We start from the raw sequence: 20,146 nt of genomic DNA, 5'->3' as shown, positions 1-20,146 counted from the left end.
TATGAGAGCGGCGAAGAAATGGGAAGAAGCAGGGCGATTAAGTAAAATTGTTAAGCAGTAAATACGTAATGGAGAAATGCTGATGCAATTCGATAAATGTTGTTCGTCAGAGGAAGAAGAGAGCGTGTTTTGTCGTGTCAATTTTTCGTATGATTTTACGGTGACCGGGCAAGGCACCTCCCTGTAGCTAACAACGCCGGGCTGTTTTTCGGGTAGGCTTCAGTTCATCACCGTGCTGCAGTATGTTACAGTAACCGACAAGGGTGCCACGCTGCTGCCGCAGTTGTTGAGCGTCGTCGGCCACTAGAATGGCACGCACTGAAATAGTCGTTTCCAAGTAGCCCGATACTGCTCTTCACTGGAATTAATCTATGCAACCGAGAATGGTAACTTTAGTCGCAAATAATCTTGTACCCGTTTTGGCAACGAACTGCCGATTGTAGCCATAAACAAGTGCCGAAAATTAGGGGCGTGATTTGTGATTGATATTAAAAAAGGTAAGTCATGTGAATGTTTTTGTCATGCCCGAACTTGATTTTTTTTTTTTTTAATGAAAACGACGGATTTTACACTTTAAAAAAACTTTTGCCACAGTATTATCTTTTCAATTTGCTATTAAGACTATGTTAATAACAATGTATAGGCTATTTAAATATAACTGTAGTACCTTCACAAGGTTTTGTTCCTGTCGTAGCTTTCAGCGGCAGCGATAAGGCAGTCCGCATGGACCGAGCAGGAAGCATCCAGCTTGACATTCCGGACTTCAGCAACTCCGTTCTGTCCCACCTGAACCAGTTGCGCATGCAGGGCCGCCTGTGCGATATTGTGGTTAACGTGCAGGGACAGAGTTTCCGCGCTCACAAAGTGGTCCTGGCCGCCAGTTCCCCATATTTCAGGGACCACATGTCACTCAGCGAGATGAGCACGGTGTCACTCTCGGTGATCCGAAACCCTTGTGTGTTCGAGCAACTCCTGTCTTTCTGCTACACTGGCCGCCTGTGTCTGCAGCTGGCTGACATCATTAGCTACCTGACGGCCGCTAGCTTCCTTCAGATGCAGCACATCATCGACCGCTGCACCCAGATTTTGGAGGGCATTCACTTTAAGATAAGCCTGGCAGATGTGGAAGAGGAACTGGCAGGTGGGCAGTCCCACAGGAGCATGAGCCGAACCATCGAGGCCGAGAGGGGCGGCACCGTGCTTGGGGTCTCCCACTCCCTCAGCCCCAGACACAGCGTTTCCCGGGTGATCACACCCCATGGTAGCGCGGGCGGAGTCATAGACGTGCGAGACGTCAGGGAGGTCCGCGAGGCGAGTCCCCCAGAAGAGTCCATGAGCCCACAGATCGTCGAGCACAGTGGGCTGGGCTCCGAGGTGGTGGGGTCCGGAAAGGAGCCCATACTGCGCATCAACCGGGCGGGCCAGTGGTATGTGGAGGCGGGGCCAGAGGTGGAGAGGGGCGGGATAGAGGCGGTGCGCGTGGTGGAAAGCTTGCGGATCAAGACCGAACGCATGGAGGAATGGATGGGGGCGGAGACTCAGGCGTCAGCAGAAGAAGGAAGTGGGGCAGAGGAAGGGCCCACTGTGATGATTGACACCTCAGGACGCAGCACTCTGGTGCAAGAGGGCTTTGTCACGAGGGCTTCCAGAGCGAAGATCTCTCAGCCATCCAGCAGCTTCAGCGAGTCTGAGAGGTGTGTACTCGAGGGAGTGATGGTTTAAAGGCACTTAACGCACTTAATGAAATATGAAAACAAGCTAACATTCGGTTAGTTGTCATGTGACGCACAGTGAGGAAGTGAGCATGCTCTTTAGTGAAAAAGTGGGTGCTTGCGGAGTATTACATAAATTCCCTAGAAATAATAAATTCTGAATGTTGTTGATCCTTTAAGTGTAAAAAGTGAGCTGAAGTTTTGCCCATGATATTTTGTAGTGTAATTGCCTGCAATCTGAGACTCTTTAGAAGTTAAAGCTGACGGGATTTTTGTCTGTCTGGCAGGTTCAGCCCAACAGGCAGTGTAGTAGTGATGGCTGAGCGACCACGAGCCAAAAGTGAGTCTCCAGGAAGAGTGGATGACCAAAGGAATCCGACCTCTCAGGTACACTCGTCTCCACAAAACAAATGACAACAAAAAAAAAAATCAAGAACATGGGTCAGGATTTGGCGATATGTCTCGAAAAACGTTATATTGTGGTAGTATCACAATGCAGACTGATGAGGGTAGCCTGTAGTCTTCTACTGTCACAACATGTTTTTATATATTCTAAATGAAACTCAATTAAAGTGCACCAAATTTCCACCAAAGTCAGTTTCCCATGTTTTAAGGTTAGTATTTAGTGTATAGGAGAAAAGTGCTCTAGATAACATGTTATTCTGAAAAGGATAAAAAGAAAAGGTTTAGAAAGTGTGATCTAACAAACATTAAGGAGTAGGAACTTTGGGAACTTTGATAAAGCTGACTTGGGATGTAGTTCTTAATGCACAGTCAAAATACATATTTATTTCAAAAAAATTTTTTGGCAGATAGTCTAAGTATTTAAAGGTGTTTTATTGTGGAATTCAAAACTGAGCTGTTGGTTGCTGTGAGCTGCAAGTGATCAGCACTCAGATAAAACAATTGAATGTCATAAGAGAGGGTTACCAACATTCAGAGATGGACAGAGTTGTGTTGTGTTGGGATCTGCCTGTTCAGTGATGAGCTTTGTCAAAGCTCCACCCACCAGCCTACACCTTTCACAGGGCTGAAGATTCTGAAGAAAACCTGAAATTTGCTTGGCCAGCAGATTTTAGTGCAATGTGTAAACAGAACTACTAGAAAGTGAATGATTTTAATGCATATATATATATTAAAAAAAAAACAACAACTTGTGGCTCAAGAGGCTCATTAAAAGCACCGGGAGCCAGTTGGGTGTTTTTGGTGACATGATTTTGTGCAAACCGTAGCTTTCAGACATTTCATTTTAGTCTCTTAGTCCTTCAAGGTTTTTGTCTTCTTCGGTGTCTTGAGTTCTTGCCCTTTCTTGTGTAGTCCTTCTGCTTTTGTGTCCATTTTGATACACTATATTGCCAAAAGTATTAGTTTGTCTGCCTTTGCATACATATGAACTTCCCAGTCTTAATCCATAGGGTTTAATATGATGTCGGCCCACCCTTTGCAGCTATAACGGCTTCAACTCTTCTGGGAAGGTTTTCCACAAGGTTTAGAAGTGTGTTTATGGGAAATTTTGAATGTTCTTCCAGAAGCGCATTTGTGAGGTCAGACACTGATGTTGGATATGAGAGCCTGGCTCCCAGGGTATCCCAAGGGTGTTTTATCGGGTTGAGGTCAGGACTCTGTGCAGGCCAGTCAAGTTCTTCCACACCAAACTCGCCCATCCATGTCTTTATGGACCTTGCTTTGTGCACTGGTGCACAGTCATGTTGGATCAGAAAGGGGCCATCCCCAAAATGTTCCCACAAAGTTGGGAGCATGAAATTGTCCAAAATCTCTTGGTATGCTGAAGCATTAACAGTGCCTTTCACTGGAACTAAGGGGCTGAGCCCACCTCCTGAAAGACAACCCCACACCATAATCCCCCCTCCACCAAACTTGCCACAATGCAGTCAGACAAGTAGCGTTCTCCTGGCAACTGCCAAACCCAGACTCGTCCATCAGATTGCCAGTTGGAGAAGTGTGATTCGTCAAGCCAGAGAACACGTCTCCACTGCTCTAGAGTCCAGTGGTGGTGTGCTTTACACCACTGCATCCAACATTTTGCATTGCGCTTGGTGATGTAGGGCTTGGATGCAGAAGCTTGGCCATGGAAACCCATCCCATGAAGCTCTCTGTGTGCTGTTTTGGAATTAATCTGAAGGCCACATGAAGTTTGGAGGTCTGTAGCGATCGACTCTGCAGAAAGGCTCATTAAAAGCACCAGGAGCCAGTTGGGTGATTTTGGTGAAAAATGACTGTGCAAAACGTAGCTTTCAGACATTTCATTTTAGTCTCTTAGTCCTTCAAGGTTTTTGTCTTCTTTGATGTCTGATTTCTTGCCCCTTCTGCTTTTGTGTCCATTTTGATAGCTTTTGAGACCAATGGTCATTTCTAACTTGAAATTTATATACACTAAATGCATGCTTCATGTAGACTCTGAGCCTGTGTCACTGATAATGCACCATCATTGACCCTTAGTGTCACTTGGCCATACAGTGAAAGTCTGAGAATCACACAGCCAAAACAAATGAAGCCTTTCTTGTATGGACTGTTGGAAGTCTGGAACAGTACAGCTCTTTTATCAGTAAGACTCCGCACAGCCTGTTGCCACTCATGTCTAAAAACTGGCCTCTGTCCAACATCCCACTCATTTATCAAGATGTCTTCGTTTTAATACAGTACCACTCTCATTTAAGAAGTTGAGGCAGTGTCTACCCATAAATCAGGATGGAAGGCATGATCTTGCAAGCTACCTTTTTGTGTTACACCATCAATGATTTTATTACCTGCCATAATTATTACCCTGGCTCTCAAGTTCCTTAATTTTTAACCCTGGGTCTTTTTTCCAACATGCAAGTTAAGATTTACTCTGAAGCTTGACAGGTAGCTACTTTCTCTGATGTCTTTCCCTGGGTTTTAGCTGCTAGATGACTGTGTGGTATCCACATTCCTCTGCCAAGCCAGCAAGTCCCATTTCTCCTCCTGAGAGGACTCCACTCCACCAGAAGCCCTTTCTCACGCCAACAATTTTGATTCGTTTGGTCAGAATAAGCAAAATAAAAAGCCTTTTTGTTCTGCTTGGTCTCCCCTGTGCTTCCTAAAGCCAGCAAGGCAGATCACTAGTGCCCCTCTACAAACTGCAACCGCTGCATACAGTGACATTATCCCTGCCACATACGTCTGTACCACAATCAGTAATTACAGAGATACAATTAGCCACTGGAGAATTTTTTGAAGTATGCCCTTTGACTTTTAGGTAAAGTGCATGTTGCCAAGTCTGTACATGCTGCGTCATTATCATATGTCTTTGACACATCCTTTTTCATTAAGATTTGGGGAGGCAGTGTAATGAATGGTATTTGCTTCTATTCTGCCATGGCCTTCAGTGAATGAATTTAACAACCCCCGCACTTTTTTTTTTTTTTTTTTTTTTAAACACACATGAAACACCACATGGGGTGTCAGAGCCTCCTAAGGACGGCTCTTTTGCGACCGTGAAATCTCACATTTTTATACCACAGGCTGCCACCATATTTTTTCGGATCTCATTTATTGTTACCGTTACTGAGAAATTAGATATGTGTCCACATCTTCCTCTGACTCAAGGGACCCACTAGAATTTAAGAGGGAAAAACATGTTTTGATAAAGGGATTGGTTTATTACAGAGCTAGCGCTTTTTGTTCATGGCAACTTGGCACTGGAGTTCTAAGTGTTGGATATAAAGATTTTACCACTGGTGGTGGAAAGGTTAAGCAGAGTGAGTGTGCAGTGTTGCATGTCAAAGCATGTCGCTGATTCAGATGCATAGCCTACTTCCTGATTCCGATAGTAATGTTGAAAATATTGTTTGACAACTAGCAGACATGTGAAATATATAACTTGCCATTAATTGTTTTTGTTCTAACAGCTGTGGCCATCATAGTCACAGTTTAGATGCTTGGCAAATGGTTCATTATAATGGCAGATGCCAAAGGGCTCTTGGTTATTGTTGTTTCTCCTGGCCAGGGGGAGGAGCCTGCCGTGTTTGACATGGGCGGTTATGAGGAGTACCTGCGTGAGCAGGTGGGCGACCGCTGGTTCCGCTACAACCCTCGCCTTACCTGCATATACTGCTGCAAGTCCTTCAACCAGAAGGGCAGCCTGGACCGGCACATGCGCCTGCACATGGGCATCACGCCCTTCGTGTGCCGCATGTGCGGCAAGAAGTACACGCGCAAGGACCAGCTGGAGTACCACATCCGCAAGCACACGGGCAACAAGCCCTTCCACTGCCACGTCTGCGGCAAGAGCTTCCCCTTCCAGGCCATCCTTAACCAGCACTTCCGCAAGAACCACCCGGGCTGCACACCCCAGGACGTGTCCCACAGCGCCTCGCCTGAGACCACCACCACCGTCACGTCCCGCGGCGGCCCCAACGAAGACGGCTCGCCCGCCCAGGAGGAGGCGGAGGGCAACGGGGCAGGTGGCCGGGGCGGAGGGGCGTCAGCCTTCGGGGAAGGCGTCCAGCCATCCGTGTCCACCACTGGGCCTGACTGATGGGCCAGGTGAGGTTCCAGAAGGGGCGAGCGATTGGACGGCAGGGGAGGGGGAGGGGGGGGGGAGGTGGAGCTTTTTTTTTTTTTTTTTTTTTAAAGGGATCTGGGGTTGCCGTCCTCGATCCTCACTGTTCACTCTGAGCACGTGCGGAGGGCGTCGAGAGCAGCGTCGAGGCACTCTGGCTGTTCGGAAAGCTGCTGTTGGTGAATAACAGAATTTATTTTTTAAAAATACAAAAACAAAATGAAAAAGGGAGGATCTGCAGAATTTGGCTCCGTTTACTTTAGTAAGTCGTGGGCCTTTTTTTCTCTTTAGCTATAAAAAAAAAAAAGAGAGAGATGACAAAACAGATGCATTGAACAGGATGATAGAAAACTAGAGAATGCTAGTGTTCCTTAGGTATTTATGAATAATATCTGCGCTTTAAACCACATCTACCTTCACTTTACAAACTGCACCGTTATGTCAACAAATGAAGACAAGCCACACTCCAACAACCTCACACACCACTGGATGCAGTAATTTTCTGTTTGTTTATTTGCCTTTCCTGTCTTTTATATATGTTACAGTTTTTATATTTTTGTACAACTTAACAGTGAAGCTTCAGAATTCAGGACAAAAAAAAAAAGAGAGGCGTTATGATTTGGTCAAATAATGTTAAAATTGCCAAACTTCTCTGTGCCAGATGGTGATTATGGGGAAAAAAGAGGACAACCCTGTCCTCTGTTCTTTTGCCTTGAGACAATCTTAATCCTGATCTGGGGACTGACGCTCCCCAGACGTAGCTAGGCTCAAAAAAACGGGTTCTATTTTTCTTAGGGCCCCCTCAGGTCTGATCTAGAATCAGATTCCTAATGTGTCTGTTTGATAAAGTGCCAACTTGGCTTGTGATTAAATTCTTATGTTTGCAATTAGTTGATAGGCCTAAAAAATCATTAACTTTTCAGGTCAAGACCTTTTAATTAGCAGTTACATTAAGTAACTTTAATATGTTTGGGTGGCAGAGATAGGACGGTGGCACGTCGAAAAACAAAAGCAATGATGTTTATTTATTTGTATTTAATCTTCCCTAATATGGCCCCCTGACACATATCCATACTCCAAAACTAGCTGCTGAATGTTAATAGTACAGTAATGCAGAAACCAGGAAAGTCTTCAACCTCAGATAAGCTACAATACCACTCAGTTACCTCTCCTTCATATCACTACGCAATATAAATCTGTTCCACGCAGATTTGGTGGATGCACTCAGCTGTCTTTCACATTTAAAATCACCCCTCACCCCCCAATCCTTTTTATATATTTTAACTCTTTCTTTCTTTTTTAAATAAGCGAACTGTTAAGAGAATTTTAAAGTCTCTCCAGCTCATTGCATTGCTAGAAAGTGTGAGAGGAAAGGTTTGGCTTCGTGGATTAAGCTTTCAGCCTCAAAGCAGCATGTCCACAAAAAGAGGCCAGGAGCAAAAGAAGAACCAAAGCCAGGACATGCAGTGGGCGTCGTCGGCCACGGGGGGCGTCGTCCAGGCCTGTGCACGGGAGTGAGTGGGGGGGGGGGAGCAGAACAGTACAGCAGGATGGCTGCCAGTTGGGGATTTGTAGTTAAAAGAGAGCAGAGCACTTTAAGCTTGGGGTTGAGTGCTTTTACACTTGACTGGTGAACAGATGTTTCTAGCCGGTGCTATGACATGGAGCTCTCGGGAACCAAAGGAACAGAAATGTGTCATGATTGTTATACCTCTGATTAGGCGGAAGATGAGCAAAAACGAGAGATCAAATCTGGCACTTACAAAGGGAGGTGGGGGGGCTTTTTTTCTTCTTTTAAAATATCTACTATATATCACTTATGCATATATAGACAAATTTGTATCTGTAAAAAATGGATAAAGATGCATTATCTAAGATGATAGGAAAAAAGGTTTTGTAAAGGTGAAAAGCTGTTATTGATGATGGCTTTTAGAGTCTGTGAATCACACATGGTTGTGACTGTTTTTGTTCCATAAGGACTGAGAGAGCAGGAAGAGAATCAGCTACTGATATTTTTAGTGGAACACACTTCTTATGAATACAGGTCAGAACTTTTCAAACTTTTACTGCTTTCTCTTCTGTGAACACTTTTACAAGCGTCAGGAACTTCGTGTTCACTCTGGATGTTTACCTTTATTTCCACACTAAGCCGTTCGGTGTGCGTGGGCCACACAGTTCTCACACTCTCAGTTACGTTCACAAGTGCAGCGACGAAACAAAAAGTAACAAAAAAAAAAAAAAAAAAACCCTAACAAAACAAAAATCAAAGAAAAACATCACAGAAACGTCTCCACTCAGTGTAAATACCTATGCCTCAGAAGCAGTAGCAACAACTTTTATCAAACTGTGTAACCGCAGCGTCAGTGTGTACAGCAGATCCCAGGTCAGTGTTGGGGCACGCTGAGGCCGCGACTATGTTTTTACTCCGGTGCAACCTCATGAGAACACAGCCAATATAGATTACAACTTTATTCCCTTGTAAACATAACTTGCAGTTACATAGAACAAAAATGTTGATGAACTCTTTGGAATTATCTAGATTTTAGTGGCTTCTAAAATGTTGCATGATCTTTATGTAAGTCAGAAATAATGTCTTATTTAAAAACAAATCATTTAATATGGTTATTCTCAGTTGAGAAGAGGACAGTTGGAATCAGCTCCCATCAGGCACTATGCTAGCAGATAGGAATGCAGCAATAAGCATAATTCCAAATACCAGTATAACTGAAACCTGCAAACTAGTATGTCAATGCAGTAGTAATGCTTGAGACCCTAGGCTACAAAACACAAGCCACAGGCTACTCCCTTGGAAACCAAGATAAAGGGAACTCCAGATGGGCATAATGATGAACAACGGTGTCTGGCTATGGAGGAAATGCGATGTATGGCCCATTAAATGAGGCCCTTGCAGCAGCCCAAAGAGTAAATGTCTTGACCAATGAGCCATCCAGGGTATTCTTTCAGTTCTAGTGCAACAGAGCCCTGATTGTGGATCCGCCCAAGGTTCAAACAGTACTGGAACAGCATATGGAAGAATGAATCACCAATAAAACATAAGAGCTCAGTTATTAAGAGATCTGAACTTGGAGCACGACAGTCTTCCGGAACAGGAAACAGCACTTGTCGAAAAGCAGGTCACAAACATGAAGAACTGGAGAGCACCTGGTCCTGACATGATCCATGCCTACTGGCTAAAGACACTAACAGCTCTGGATGGCTGACTATCAAAATAAATGATCCTGCTACTCATTACTGGTGCCCATCTGTGTGGGCTACCACAATGCAAGACAGTATTGGTCATGGAGAGCCCCAACAAAGGCCAAACACCACCTAGTTAGAAACCATCAACCTGCCTGTCCACAACATGGAAACTCCTGTCCAGATTATTAGCCAACAAGCAGACTTGGCACATGTGCAAGCACATGATCCATGCTCAGAAGGGGATTGGGCACCCAGGATCACCACCAGGATCCCAGGACAGACCCTAAGCCTCATTCATTCATCCAGAACTCAGTGGAACACTAGCTTGAAGACAGTTGCCCTGACGACCTTAAAGTGTCATGTATATACCAAATGACACACTGCCCCCACTACTGTTCTGCATAGGCTTGAATCCTCTCAGCCAGAGAGGTTACCGTCAGGAGTGGAACTTCTACTTCCTGTACATGGATAACATCAAGTATCAAGACACATGGACTCAGTGATCCACCTGACCAGGATCTAAAGCAAGCACATGGTCGTGTCATGCAGGCTGGAGAAGTGTGGTCAAATGATGGTGAAAAAAAAGAAAATGTGATCAGGATGGGGAATTGAACTACCACAAAACAGACTGGGATTTTCCAGTCAGACAGGAACCATGAGGCAGAAAGAAGAAAGACAGCAATATCCAATAACCTCCATATGGAAAGGCAGGTCCTCAAAAGTCAGTTGAACAATAAGATCAAAGCCCTAAACACGTATGCCCTGCCAGTCATCAGATACGCAGTAGACACCTTAAAATGGCTAAGAGAAGCGCCAGTGCATGGAGCACACCAACCAAAATCCAGCATCCAAAGGCTGTATACCAGATGCAAGGAAGAGGGTTGGGGACTACAAAGTTTAAGATCCAGTGTCCAGGATTAGACACAAATTATCCGTGAAACAGTTTCCCCCAAGAATGAGAGATGAGTGTCTGAGAAATATTGACATGGTCACAATGGAAGCAGCAGAGGTGCCATGGAAAGATGAGCCCCTCCATGGAATGTACTACTGATGGATGGAGGAGATGGCTGACAAGACAATCCTACCAGTGGCTGGAAAGGGCAGGATTGAAGGACAGTAGTGAGGCACTAATGGCAAAACATCAAGCACTAAGCACTAGGCCAATTAAAGCAGGGTTGTATCACACCAGAAAAGACCCAAGATGCAGAATGTGAAAAGAAAACCTCCAACAATCCAGCACCTACTAGCAGGATGCAGAATGCTGGCAGGGAAAGTTTACTTTGAGAACTAAGTGGCAGGAATCATGTCCAGAAAGGTATATGAGCTGGACACCTCTGAATGGAAATAGGAGGAACCATGGGAGTACAACAAGGCTAAGCTCCTCTAGATCCAGACAGAGAAGCAAGTAGTAGAAAAGCAACCAGACATTGTGATTAGTAGATAAGTAGCAGGAAACAGCAGGAGTAATACATGTCACAGTCCCACACGATGGAAACATCCAGAGCAAGGAATATGAAAAGTTAAGAGGTTCCAGGGACTCAAAGAGACAATGGAGAGAATATAGAAGGTCAACAATAAGGTGGTTCCAGTGATGTTCGGGGCACTTGGGCCTGTGACCCCTATGCTGGAGTCCAATGGCCCCAATAAATCCCAATAAAGACATTACTAGTCTCACTCAAGAAAACATGAGTAGAAGGAAAAAGATATGACCACCCAATGGAATAGTGAGACAGGAATTTATTTTTATATACATACAGTGTACAGTATGCATGTGTATATTTATATACTACTACCTCTACATCTTTTACTGCATTACACTGCAGTCACTTCCTGGAATCTTATATAATATATACACATTCCATGGAGTAACTAGTGAACTTTATTAAAAATGTAGTAAAAGTGTAGTACACAAGGAAACATGATGTTTTGGACAAAGGTCCTTCGTCAGCTGAGACATTTATATTACACTTTAGTGCTCTCGTGCGCTCTTGCTCGCGCTCGCGCGCTCTCTCTCGCTCTCTCTCTCATTCATTCGTGCAGTAAAGTGTAATAAAATTGTTCGATCAAATGAGATCGTTTTACTAGGTAGTAATTATAGGGATTTACATACTTTTAGATACCTAATATTTTTAACAAATTAAAGCAGTATATGACAATTTATTATAAACACAAGGTGCTAGATAATTACAAAGAGTTCAGACTTTTATCAAACTAAGAAAATCTAGTTTCCTGTAAATGTTTTTGTGTGTTTATAACGGATAAGTCTAGGAGAAGGACAAGGGTCTGCTGTTCTATTGGCCAGTCCCGTACTGGTAAGAGGAAGGTGATTGGTAAGGCAACAGATCTCTGTATCAGATATGTGTGTTTTTGTTTGTGTGTTTATTTTCCTCTTCAATACAAAGCAAAAGCAAAGGATCTCTGTCTATAAACAAGCATTCCAAGTGTTGTGCAGCATGTTATCAGAATTACAAACAATGAATAAATAAAAAGGACGGTTTGGGGATGAGGGCTAATCATCATGTCCAGTATATTAACCCTTTGTTCAAATCTGCCTTGTCAAAAAATGGTCAAAAGCTTTGGCCCAGTTTCCTCAAAAGCACTGATCTTACATGTTTGTTCATGTCACATTCACTCATCCATGTCATTGTGTGGCAGGGCTCTGAGGAAATCCAGACCTTTCTTGGTCTAGTTAGTTTTAATCCATTGGCCTTTTTGTCTGCTTTCAAAGCTTTAACATAGGACAAATGTATTGTTGTTATGTAAATAATAGTACTATTTAAAGTTTCTAATAATCAAACAGCTACTGCGGATAAATGGCATTGACTGAACAAGCAATCTGTAATAGGATACCACAGTGTTACACAAACCATGTAGTGTCTACAGTCCGATTTCACAAAAGTAAGCTGATTGAAATGACCGCCAGAGTGTTTTAACCACTGGTATCAGCCTGAAAAAATGCTGTGGAGCTGAACAGATGCTCTCCTGTTGTAGTTTTGAATGTGTAATTCAAGAAAAAGATGAGATTATGTTATTTAAATTAAGAGCATAAGAGATGAACACGCCCTTTAATAGGAAGGTCATATAAGGGCCACAGGGTTTCTGCAGCTGTGTGGAAATGGCCTCCAGCTCCACAACCACATTTCACCGACTCCATTTACCTCAGTTCTTCAGTCTGTTATCACAGTAAGCTTGTGAAGAGTTTTCAGTTGCATGTCTATACTCATTTTTTTGTGTTTGTTTCTTCTTGGGAACACTGAATGACAGTACTGAGCCATATCAGAGTTGTTCAGTCTTGTCTCATCGTCCCTATAGAATACAATAGTTTGTACAGGGAACACACAAAGAGTCTAATGCAAAGTTTTATAACATTATAGATTTAAATTAGAAAATGTGTGACAGTATCTGAAAAAAAAAAAAAGGGTTTTCTTGACTTTGTTTTTGCTTCAGTCTTTGATCAAGAAGATGGGGGGGTGGGGGGGAATGTATACAAACTCAGTAGAAATGTTATTTGTTAATTTGCATGTCTGTTGTGATGGCCAAACATTAACCTGTTTAGTAGAGCGTTTTCCTGTCATCTATATTTGCACCAATATATGCCAAAATAATGACCTTTATAATTGTCTTGCTATATTGTTTATGGCCAAAAAGCAATATAGTGTATAAAGTTATTTACATGTCTTATAAGATGTTGATCATGTTACATTTTAGCATACATTACAATTTTACATAAACATGAATTAAACATATTTTTTAAAAAAAAAAAGGTATTTTACTCTGGATTAAGTTAAAATGATTATGGTATTAGATATCAATTACACACATATTTAAATTGTAAAACATTTATTGAAAACAATATTGTTAAAACTGCAAGTAATAGAATGTAAGAAAATTATTACAAATCACTGAAATTTTTTACAAGACTCTTATATTCCCTTTTGAAATGGTACAGAGTTAGGTGTGATTATTAATGATTTATAATGTGAATGGTTATTTTCACAACCACTGGTTTTTTGGTTTTTTGTTTGTTTGTTTTTTTGTTTTTTCTTGCGAGCAGGCAGATTTTTGTGTCCATTCTCCTAATAGGAAAAGCACTTTAGGTGTTAACTGTGAAGGATTTGTTGCGATGTTCTATACATGTCTGATTGATTGATTATAAGAGGCCCAGATTGTGTGATGATGCTAAACCCAAATTTCTAACATGGAAAATAAACCTGTTTTAATCCTAGTATTGTCTCTAAAATGGTGCACTTTATTGTGAAATCTGATTTCCCCCGCCCCCCCCCCCCTTTTATTTAAGACCTTTGATCAAGTGCCACTTTGTGATAAAGCTACTACATACTTGCATTAACTTTATTGTTCTTGTTTATTTGTAAATAATAACAAATGAAAAACAAGAACACCATATTGTCTAATGGGCAAGTAGGAAATATTGCCTCGGAGGTATTCTTCCTCTTCCTCGTCTTCCCCCTCCTCCCTGGTTATTACTGAAAGGAAGGTACTCCGTTTAGCTGCTTTTACAGGGGTTGGCCACACGGCCAGCGAAGATGATGGCGTTGATGGTGAACTCTCGGATGAAGAGCAGAAAAGGTCGGTTGGCTACAAAGCTCTCACGGTTCAGATTGAGGGAGCGACCGAGGAACGCTAAAGCCGTGGCGCCTGCTGCCTCGCTGCCTTCTTCGTTCACCTGTAAGGTCAGCCAAGGTCAGTTGACATCTCACTACATACTCTGTCCGTTTTCCTGGCATGCAGTTAGCGTGAATATTCTTCTACTTGGAATGAAACAAACTTACTTCAAGGAAAGCTTTGTGGTAGGCTTCAGAGACATAGAGGCCTTTGGTGAAGTTCGCCACCATGCCTGAAACAGCATTGCCAGAGAATGGCGAGGTTGGACTACACTCTTAGAAGGCTGAAGTCAGTGAAAGTGGTCCATACTGAGCTCCAAAAGCAATGAGTGGTGACCCACCTGGGAGGCTGGAGTGCTCTGCACTGAATAAGTGATGAAGGCCCATAGCCTCCATCTTGTCTTTGAGGCTGAAGCTGTCCTCAATGCGGAAACGTGGGATTTGCACTGCCACCGTGGTCTCAGTTGTGGCATTCAACCAGCCACTGAGCTTCTTAAGAGTGAGTTGTGTCTCCACCTTTATTAAATGGTTATATTTTAAATGGTGTTTGTGTACACACACACACACACACACACACACACACACACACACACATATATATATATATATATATATATATATATATATATATATATATATATCTATATATATCTCAGTCAAACTCCACATGCTTTTAAAGTTTTTGTTTTTAAGGAAAAAAAACAAAAACTTTAAAAGCATGTGGAGTTTGACTGACAACTGCTGATGTTGAAACATACCTCAGACAGCTTTGTGTTTTCAGTTGGTAACACCAGTACCATTGAAATGCCTCCTCCATTGTAGGGCAGCTCCAGGACCTTCACTCCATCCTCAGGGAACCTTTGGTACTGAAACTTGGTCTCTTGGTACATCATGGGCACTGGGCACTTTTCTTTCTCACTAACATGGAATGGTAACTCGGTGACATCAGCTTTATCAAACTTTTTTTTCCACTGGCCCTATAATGCAAACCACTAGATATGACTTTGCAAGAAAATATGTAAAGCAGGGAAAAAAGTGTCTCAAGGATTTTCATTTACTATGATGAGCCTCCTGATGTGTTTACCTTGAAGTAGATGGTGTTGACCAAGACCAGTATGGTAGTGGAGTCTATTGAGCCTTCTGGCAGTGTCTCATTTATTTTGCCTTTTGTCTTCTCGGAGACCCACGCGTTGATCTTCTGCCTTGACATTTCCGGTTTTTCCTATAAGAGATTAAAATAGGGAAACGTGACTAATGGTTTATGGTTGCTTTTATAAAGAAATAAACTGACGAAAGAGAGTAACCTTGAAATGAAGTGGCAGCAGTTTGGCTCCATAGACTATTTCACTGATGTTTTGATAGTTCTCATTGAAAGTCAAAGACTTCTCTCCAAACAGTCGGTTGGCAGACACCAGTTCTACTGTGTTGTGCTTTTTACGGTAGAGGCGACAGTTTAGCTTGGCGAAAAAAAAGTGAACCTGGTCTGATGTCTTCTCCTTTATCGTATCAAACTCGAACACCTAAAAGAGGACAGGAGTCAACCTCAGATCCTGATCAATGTCATTTCAGACAGATTACCATTTTGACGCCTTACTTTCATGATCTGCTCCAGCGTGCTGTTACAAGCCCCCAGCTTGGTCATGGCGAACGCTGTGGAGATGCTAAGCGGGGACATGAAAATGTTGCCCTCAGCGCCCTTGTCCTTAGCAAGCTGCTTGAAGAGGGACAGCGCGAAGCGCCCGTTGGCCTGGGACAACTCCCACACACGAGGATTGGTGGAGTCCGGGACCTGCTCAGCTGTTTCAGATGATGGTTTTGCTTCGTCATGTACGTTTGGGTTGCGGTAGACGCAGACGGGCAAGGGCAAGCCTTTGGGCTTAGCGCTGCAGATGTCTATGGTAGCGTGGGCGAGGGCCATGGACAGGATCCACAGACCTCCCAAGCACACCAGACAATTCATTCTAGTCCAGGAGGAGAGCTTGAGTAAAAAAAACCAGAAAAACACAGAATTTTCATCGCTGCTCCCCATGCCAAAAAATGTAAATTCAAAAATGGATTTGTGACTGGAACATTTCCAGTGCACTTAAGAAATGTACTTTACTGAAAAGTTGTCACAAAATCTTTTCTTAAAGCATTTTTTTTGTTGTTTTCTTTTTGGTAATACGGTGTGGATTATTTGCGATTAAAAAAAACATTTTTTTTTAGGGTTCCATTCATACCTTAACAGAGAACTAACATTTCATTAAGAGAATATAATCGTCTATTAGAAGGTATATTTAATGCATTGTAAAGCCCACTGGACCAGGTTTAGTTTTATGCTCCTACAAATAACATTTCCCTTTAACACTAGAAGGCACCTGAAATATCAGTGAGATAGATATTTTATTTATATATATCTATATCTAACACCGTATTGCTTTGGGGGGGGGGGGGGGGGGGGGGTTCTGTTTTTAGAAAACAAGGAAACAGATATGTATTAAGCAACAAGATACATACTATATGCAAGCCATGAGATCATATGGGTGAACGTAACCCCCCCCCCCCACCCTTTCTTCGAACAGGAGCCCATCAATGCCAACATAATTATTTCTCATCATTTAAAAAATGATCTCCACTTACCTACTGTGATCTTAAATCTTTCTTTAAAAGAGCAAATGTAGGGTAGTGTTGGTCGCTGTAAGAGCATCAAGTGAACTCAGTAGCTACTGCTCACTATGGAGCAGGTCAGTGGCCCATGGAACACCGCAATGGGAGCATTTGCTCAGCACAACCTTTGAGCTATTGATCAGTTTTGTCCTGCTAATCTACTCATGGAGTTGTTTATTATGTAGAACATACATGCTTAAATATTAGTTATACTTCAAAAATAAATAAATAAATAAATAGATAAATTTTAGGTGGTGGAAAAGGCATGTGTGCCTTCTTACAACAACCCAAGTTAAAAACCTAAAGGAGCATTCCAGACAAGATCCATAATTTAATGGTATTTTCTTTCCTTTATGCTTGAAGGAGTTTAGGTACAAGCTCCACACGCACCGAATATGGAGGAAACAGGCATTGCATTATGGTCACATGACTTAGCAGTCAGCATAGACATAAGGGGAAAAATATGGAGTTGATATTGTGATTGATATACTAAATTATATACATTATTCTACAACGGTCAACAGTTGCCAGCACATGATTTTGATCTCTTTCCTAAGGCAGAAATTGCTCAGATTTCTTTTTTAAACATGTATACAGAAACCCTTAATGTGGTCATAGAACTTAATTGTTTCCTAGATACAATTACAACAGTAGATCTCCCAGTTATGTATTCCAGTTACACTAATAATGTTAAAAACAGTTTTAAACAAATATGTAAAAAAGCACAAGAAAAGCAGCGGTTTGAGATATCGTTTAATCACAATCCCTGCCAGTACAGAATCATTGTAGCACATTAAGTTACACTTCATTTTAAATAATTTTCACTTTTTTTCCATCTAATTCAAACTTCCAGTCAGTTATCCCCCCTTGTCATTTTAAAAACAAAAGCAATTGTATTATACAAAAAATGCAATTCAAATTTTCACACAGTGAATTCTTTAACAAAGAAAAAGGGTTTAACAGCTAAATCCACATCGGAGAAATATAGTTCTAAGCATTCCTTAATGGAGTATAATATATTAAAAAAGAAGAAACAAACCCCCACACACACACACATTCTTACTTATGTTGCAGTAAATTGTGTACCTTAATCTTACATGAGCTAACTTGGGAGTAATCATCAAAAGTAATCACATGCCCAAACAGCAACAAAAAAAAACCCCAACAACAAAATGCTTGAATAGCCCCATGTCATGAAAACCAAATCAACAGGTGAGTGCAAGCAATGAACATGTTCAGCGTGAACAAAACGAAAAAGACAAACGACACTCCCATCGGGACTCATACATGACCATCCATTTCAACACAACCCCCTACAGCTATGAGCTAAAATACTAACGCTGGTGTGCACACAGGCTGAGTTCTTCTGCCATTAAAGCTACTTCTCCATGCTGTTGATTTTCCAACTTGGGTGTGGTTTTAAATATTAATGATGGGTCCTTCCTGATCCAGCGTTATGTTAATGTGTGTCATAATCGGAGAACAAACACTCCAGTCTGTCTAAGCGTCCTGCCCTCCTAGTAACCCGTTTCAGACAGCATTTGAAAATTGTTTCAACCGTTTTACAGCTTAGTCACTGTAACGTTACAGCCTTGTTATTTTATTCAACACAATTAGTAGTTTAACAATCTAAACATGTTCAAACTCAACTTGCGTACGACATAATGTGCACGTTTACATTACCCTATCAGGAGTCAGCAGTGGTTAATAACAATTATATTTTTCCTTAGAAAATGAGCCCAGAACAGAGAAACTGAGGCTTGTTACTGATTGCTGATCATAAATAAGACTTGACACTGAGCCAGCACTGGGTACACATTTTGGTTCCCTTTATACTCATACGGTGTTTCTCCCACGGGCTGATGGGAGGCTGCAAGTTGCTTTGCAACAATAAGTAAAATGGCAGAAAATAATAATAAAAAAATAAATCTTTCAGTGACTGACATTCAGCAACTCAGTGAGTCAGTATCTAAAGCCCTTGTGAGTGAGACTAGTTTATTATCACTGCGTTTCATGCAAGGAAACAAATTCAAACCAGTCTCCACATTAAAAAATTACAATGGATTACTTTCCCCAAACTAACTGATGTTACAAAAATCTGTATGGTATAATGTTTTTGAAAAACCAGACCCAGGACTGATTGTGTGTTTAGCATTTAAAACAAGATGTAACAAACTCTGAGGTCATAAGAGCTGGGGCAAAAAATATTTAAAGAGCATGTAAATACCAGTAGAGACTGAGTGAATGATTTTTGTAATGCTAATGCTTTAACTGCTTGTTAAACCCTGATCAAAGATCAGAAGACTAAACAGTGAAGATGTCCAACAATGAATGCATTTGTAACTATTGGTCTGCAAAATCCTAAATCCTGGTCAAAATGAACAGATTAGCACTGATGATTCAGCCAAGATATTTACAAACAATAAAAATGAATCATGCATTAAGAACTAAGATAATCCTTAATAAACCAAAGAAGCTGGTGATGCATGTAATAGTACAAGATGCAAGTGTTTCCCACAGGTACTAAGGAAAACGTTTGCTGTTTTTTTCTTACATGGCAATATGCAATAAGTGGTTCTTTAGAAGCCATTTTTTCCCACTGCAAAAGTTATCCTTTAGTGGTTGTGAAACACGTCAGAAATGTGTATTAGTCTTGCAATTTAGTCTCTGCATTTGTATCTTCTGCACTGTGTATCCACTGCATGTGTATCTACCTATGAGGCATTTTGTATGCAATCTTGAAGACTATGTACATGTGTCAAAAGCTCTTATATAAGCAATTATAACATTTAAATAAAATTTAAGCCACATCAAATAGATGCATGAAAGGGGCAACAGAATATCTCCAGAGATCATTAAACAGCAGCCATTAAAACAAAAACACATTAACAAATCCAAAAGTTAAGATGACAATGCTATAATAGAGAAGAAAGCAAAAGTTGTAATTGGATGCAATTTAGTGAACTCTGTGCACAGAAACTGCCAATGGAGTTGACACAGTGACTGATGCCACATAACAGCCTCAGCAATTAATGCTCTGATGGTGGTGTTTACTACACAAGTTTAAAAAAACATTTTTGGATAGCATAGTGCATTATTGCTGGTGGAGTGGGCTGCATGGTCTTTAATATTTTTCCTGAAAATATAAAATAGCAACTACTATACTGTACAAAACAACAGAGAATATGACACCAATTTATAATCATCGATTTCTGTGTTGTCCAAATTCAATATAATCTGCCGTTGTTTCTCATAACATGCATGGCTAATTTTTTTGCAAAAGGAATATTCCATTACGTGTCAAATAATTCACTGTAGTCTCCGTCACACATACGTTTCACCAGTAGTTAAACCTGTACACAATTTGCTTCACACGTCACTGTTTAACCCAAAATTACTGCCATCACCAGAAATCCTTATTA

The 20,146-nt window shown here is 41.5% G+C and overlaps 2 protein-coding genes across 2 annotated transcripts; one reads left to right on the top strand and one right to left on the bottom strand.

Annotated features, from left to right (window-relative positions):
* zbtb37 (zinc finger and BTB domain containing 37) lies at positions 1-6,231 on the top strand. The gene is made up of 4 exons (XM_027005439.2): positions 1-497; positions 695-1,694; positions 2,000-2,099; positions 5,701-6,231. Exons 2-4 carry the CDS (start codon positions 724-726, stop codon positions 6,229-6,231), a joined length of 1,602 nt encoding a protein of 533 aa, XP_026861240.2. The 5' UTR covers positions 1-497; positions 695-723.
* A 7,729-nt stretch (positions 6,232-13,960) lies between these two features.
* serpinc1 (serpin peptidase inhibitor, clade C (antithrombin), member 1) lies at positions 13,961-16,038 on the bottom strand. The gene is made up of 7 exons (XM_027005459.2): positions 15,673-16,038; positions 15,383-15,598; positions 15,163-15,300; positions 14,837-15,055; positions 14,420-14,594; positions 14,247-14,311; positions 13,961-14,140 (listed from the first exon to the last, which is right to left on the bottom strand). The coding sequence occupies exons 1-7, from the start codon at positions 16,036-16,038 to the stop codon at positions 13,961-13,963; spliced, it is 1,359 nt and encodes a 452-aa protein (XP_026861260.2).
* Positions 16,039-20,146: the final 4,108 nt, after the last annotated feature.

Source organism: Electrophorus electricus, chromosome 26 (assembly GCF_013358815.1).
Source record: "Electrophorus electricus isolate fEleEle1 chromosome 26, fEleEle1.pri, whole genome shotgun sequence".
Lineage (NCBI taxonomy): Eukaryota > Metazoa > Chordata > Actinopteri > Gymnotiformes > Gymnotidae > Electrophorus > Electrophorus electricus.
Note: the sequence above shows the minus strand (reverse complement) of the source record. Positions and strands in the feature narration are given on the sequence as shown.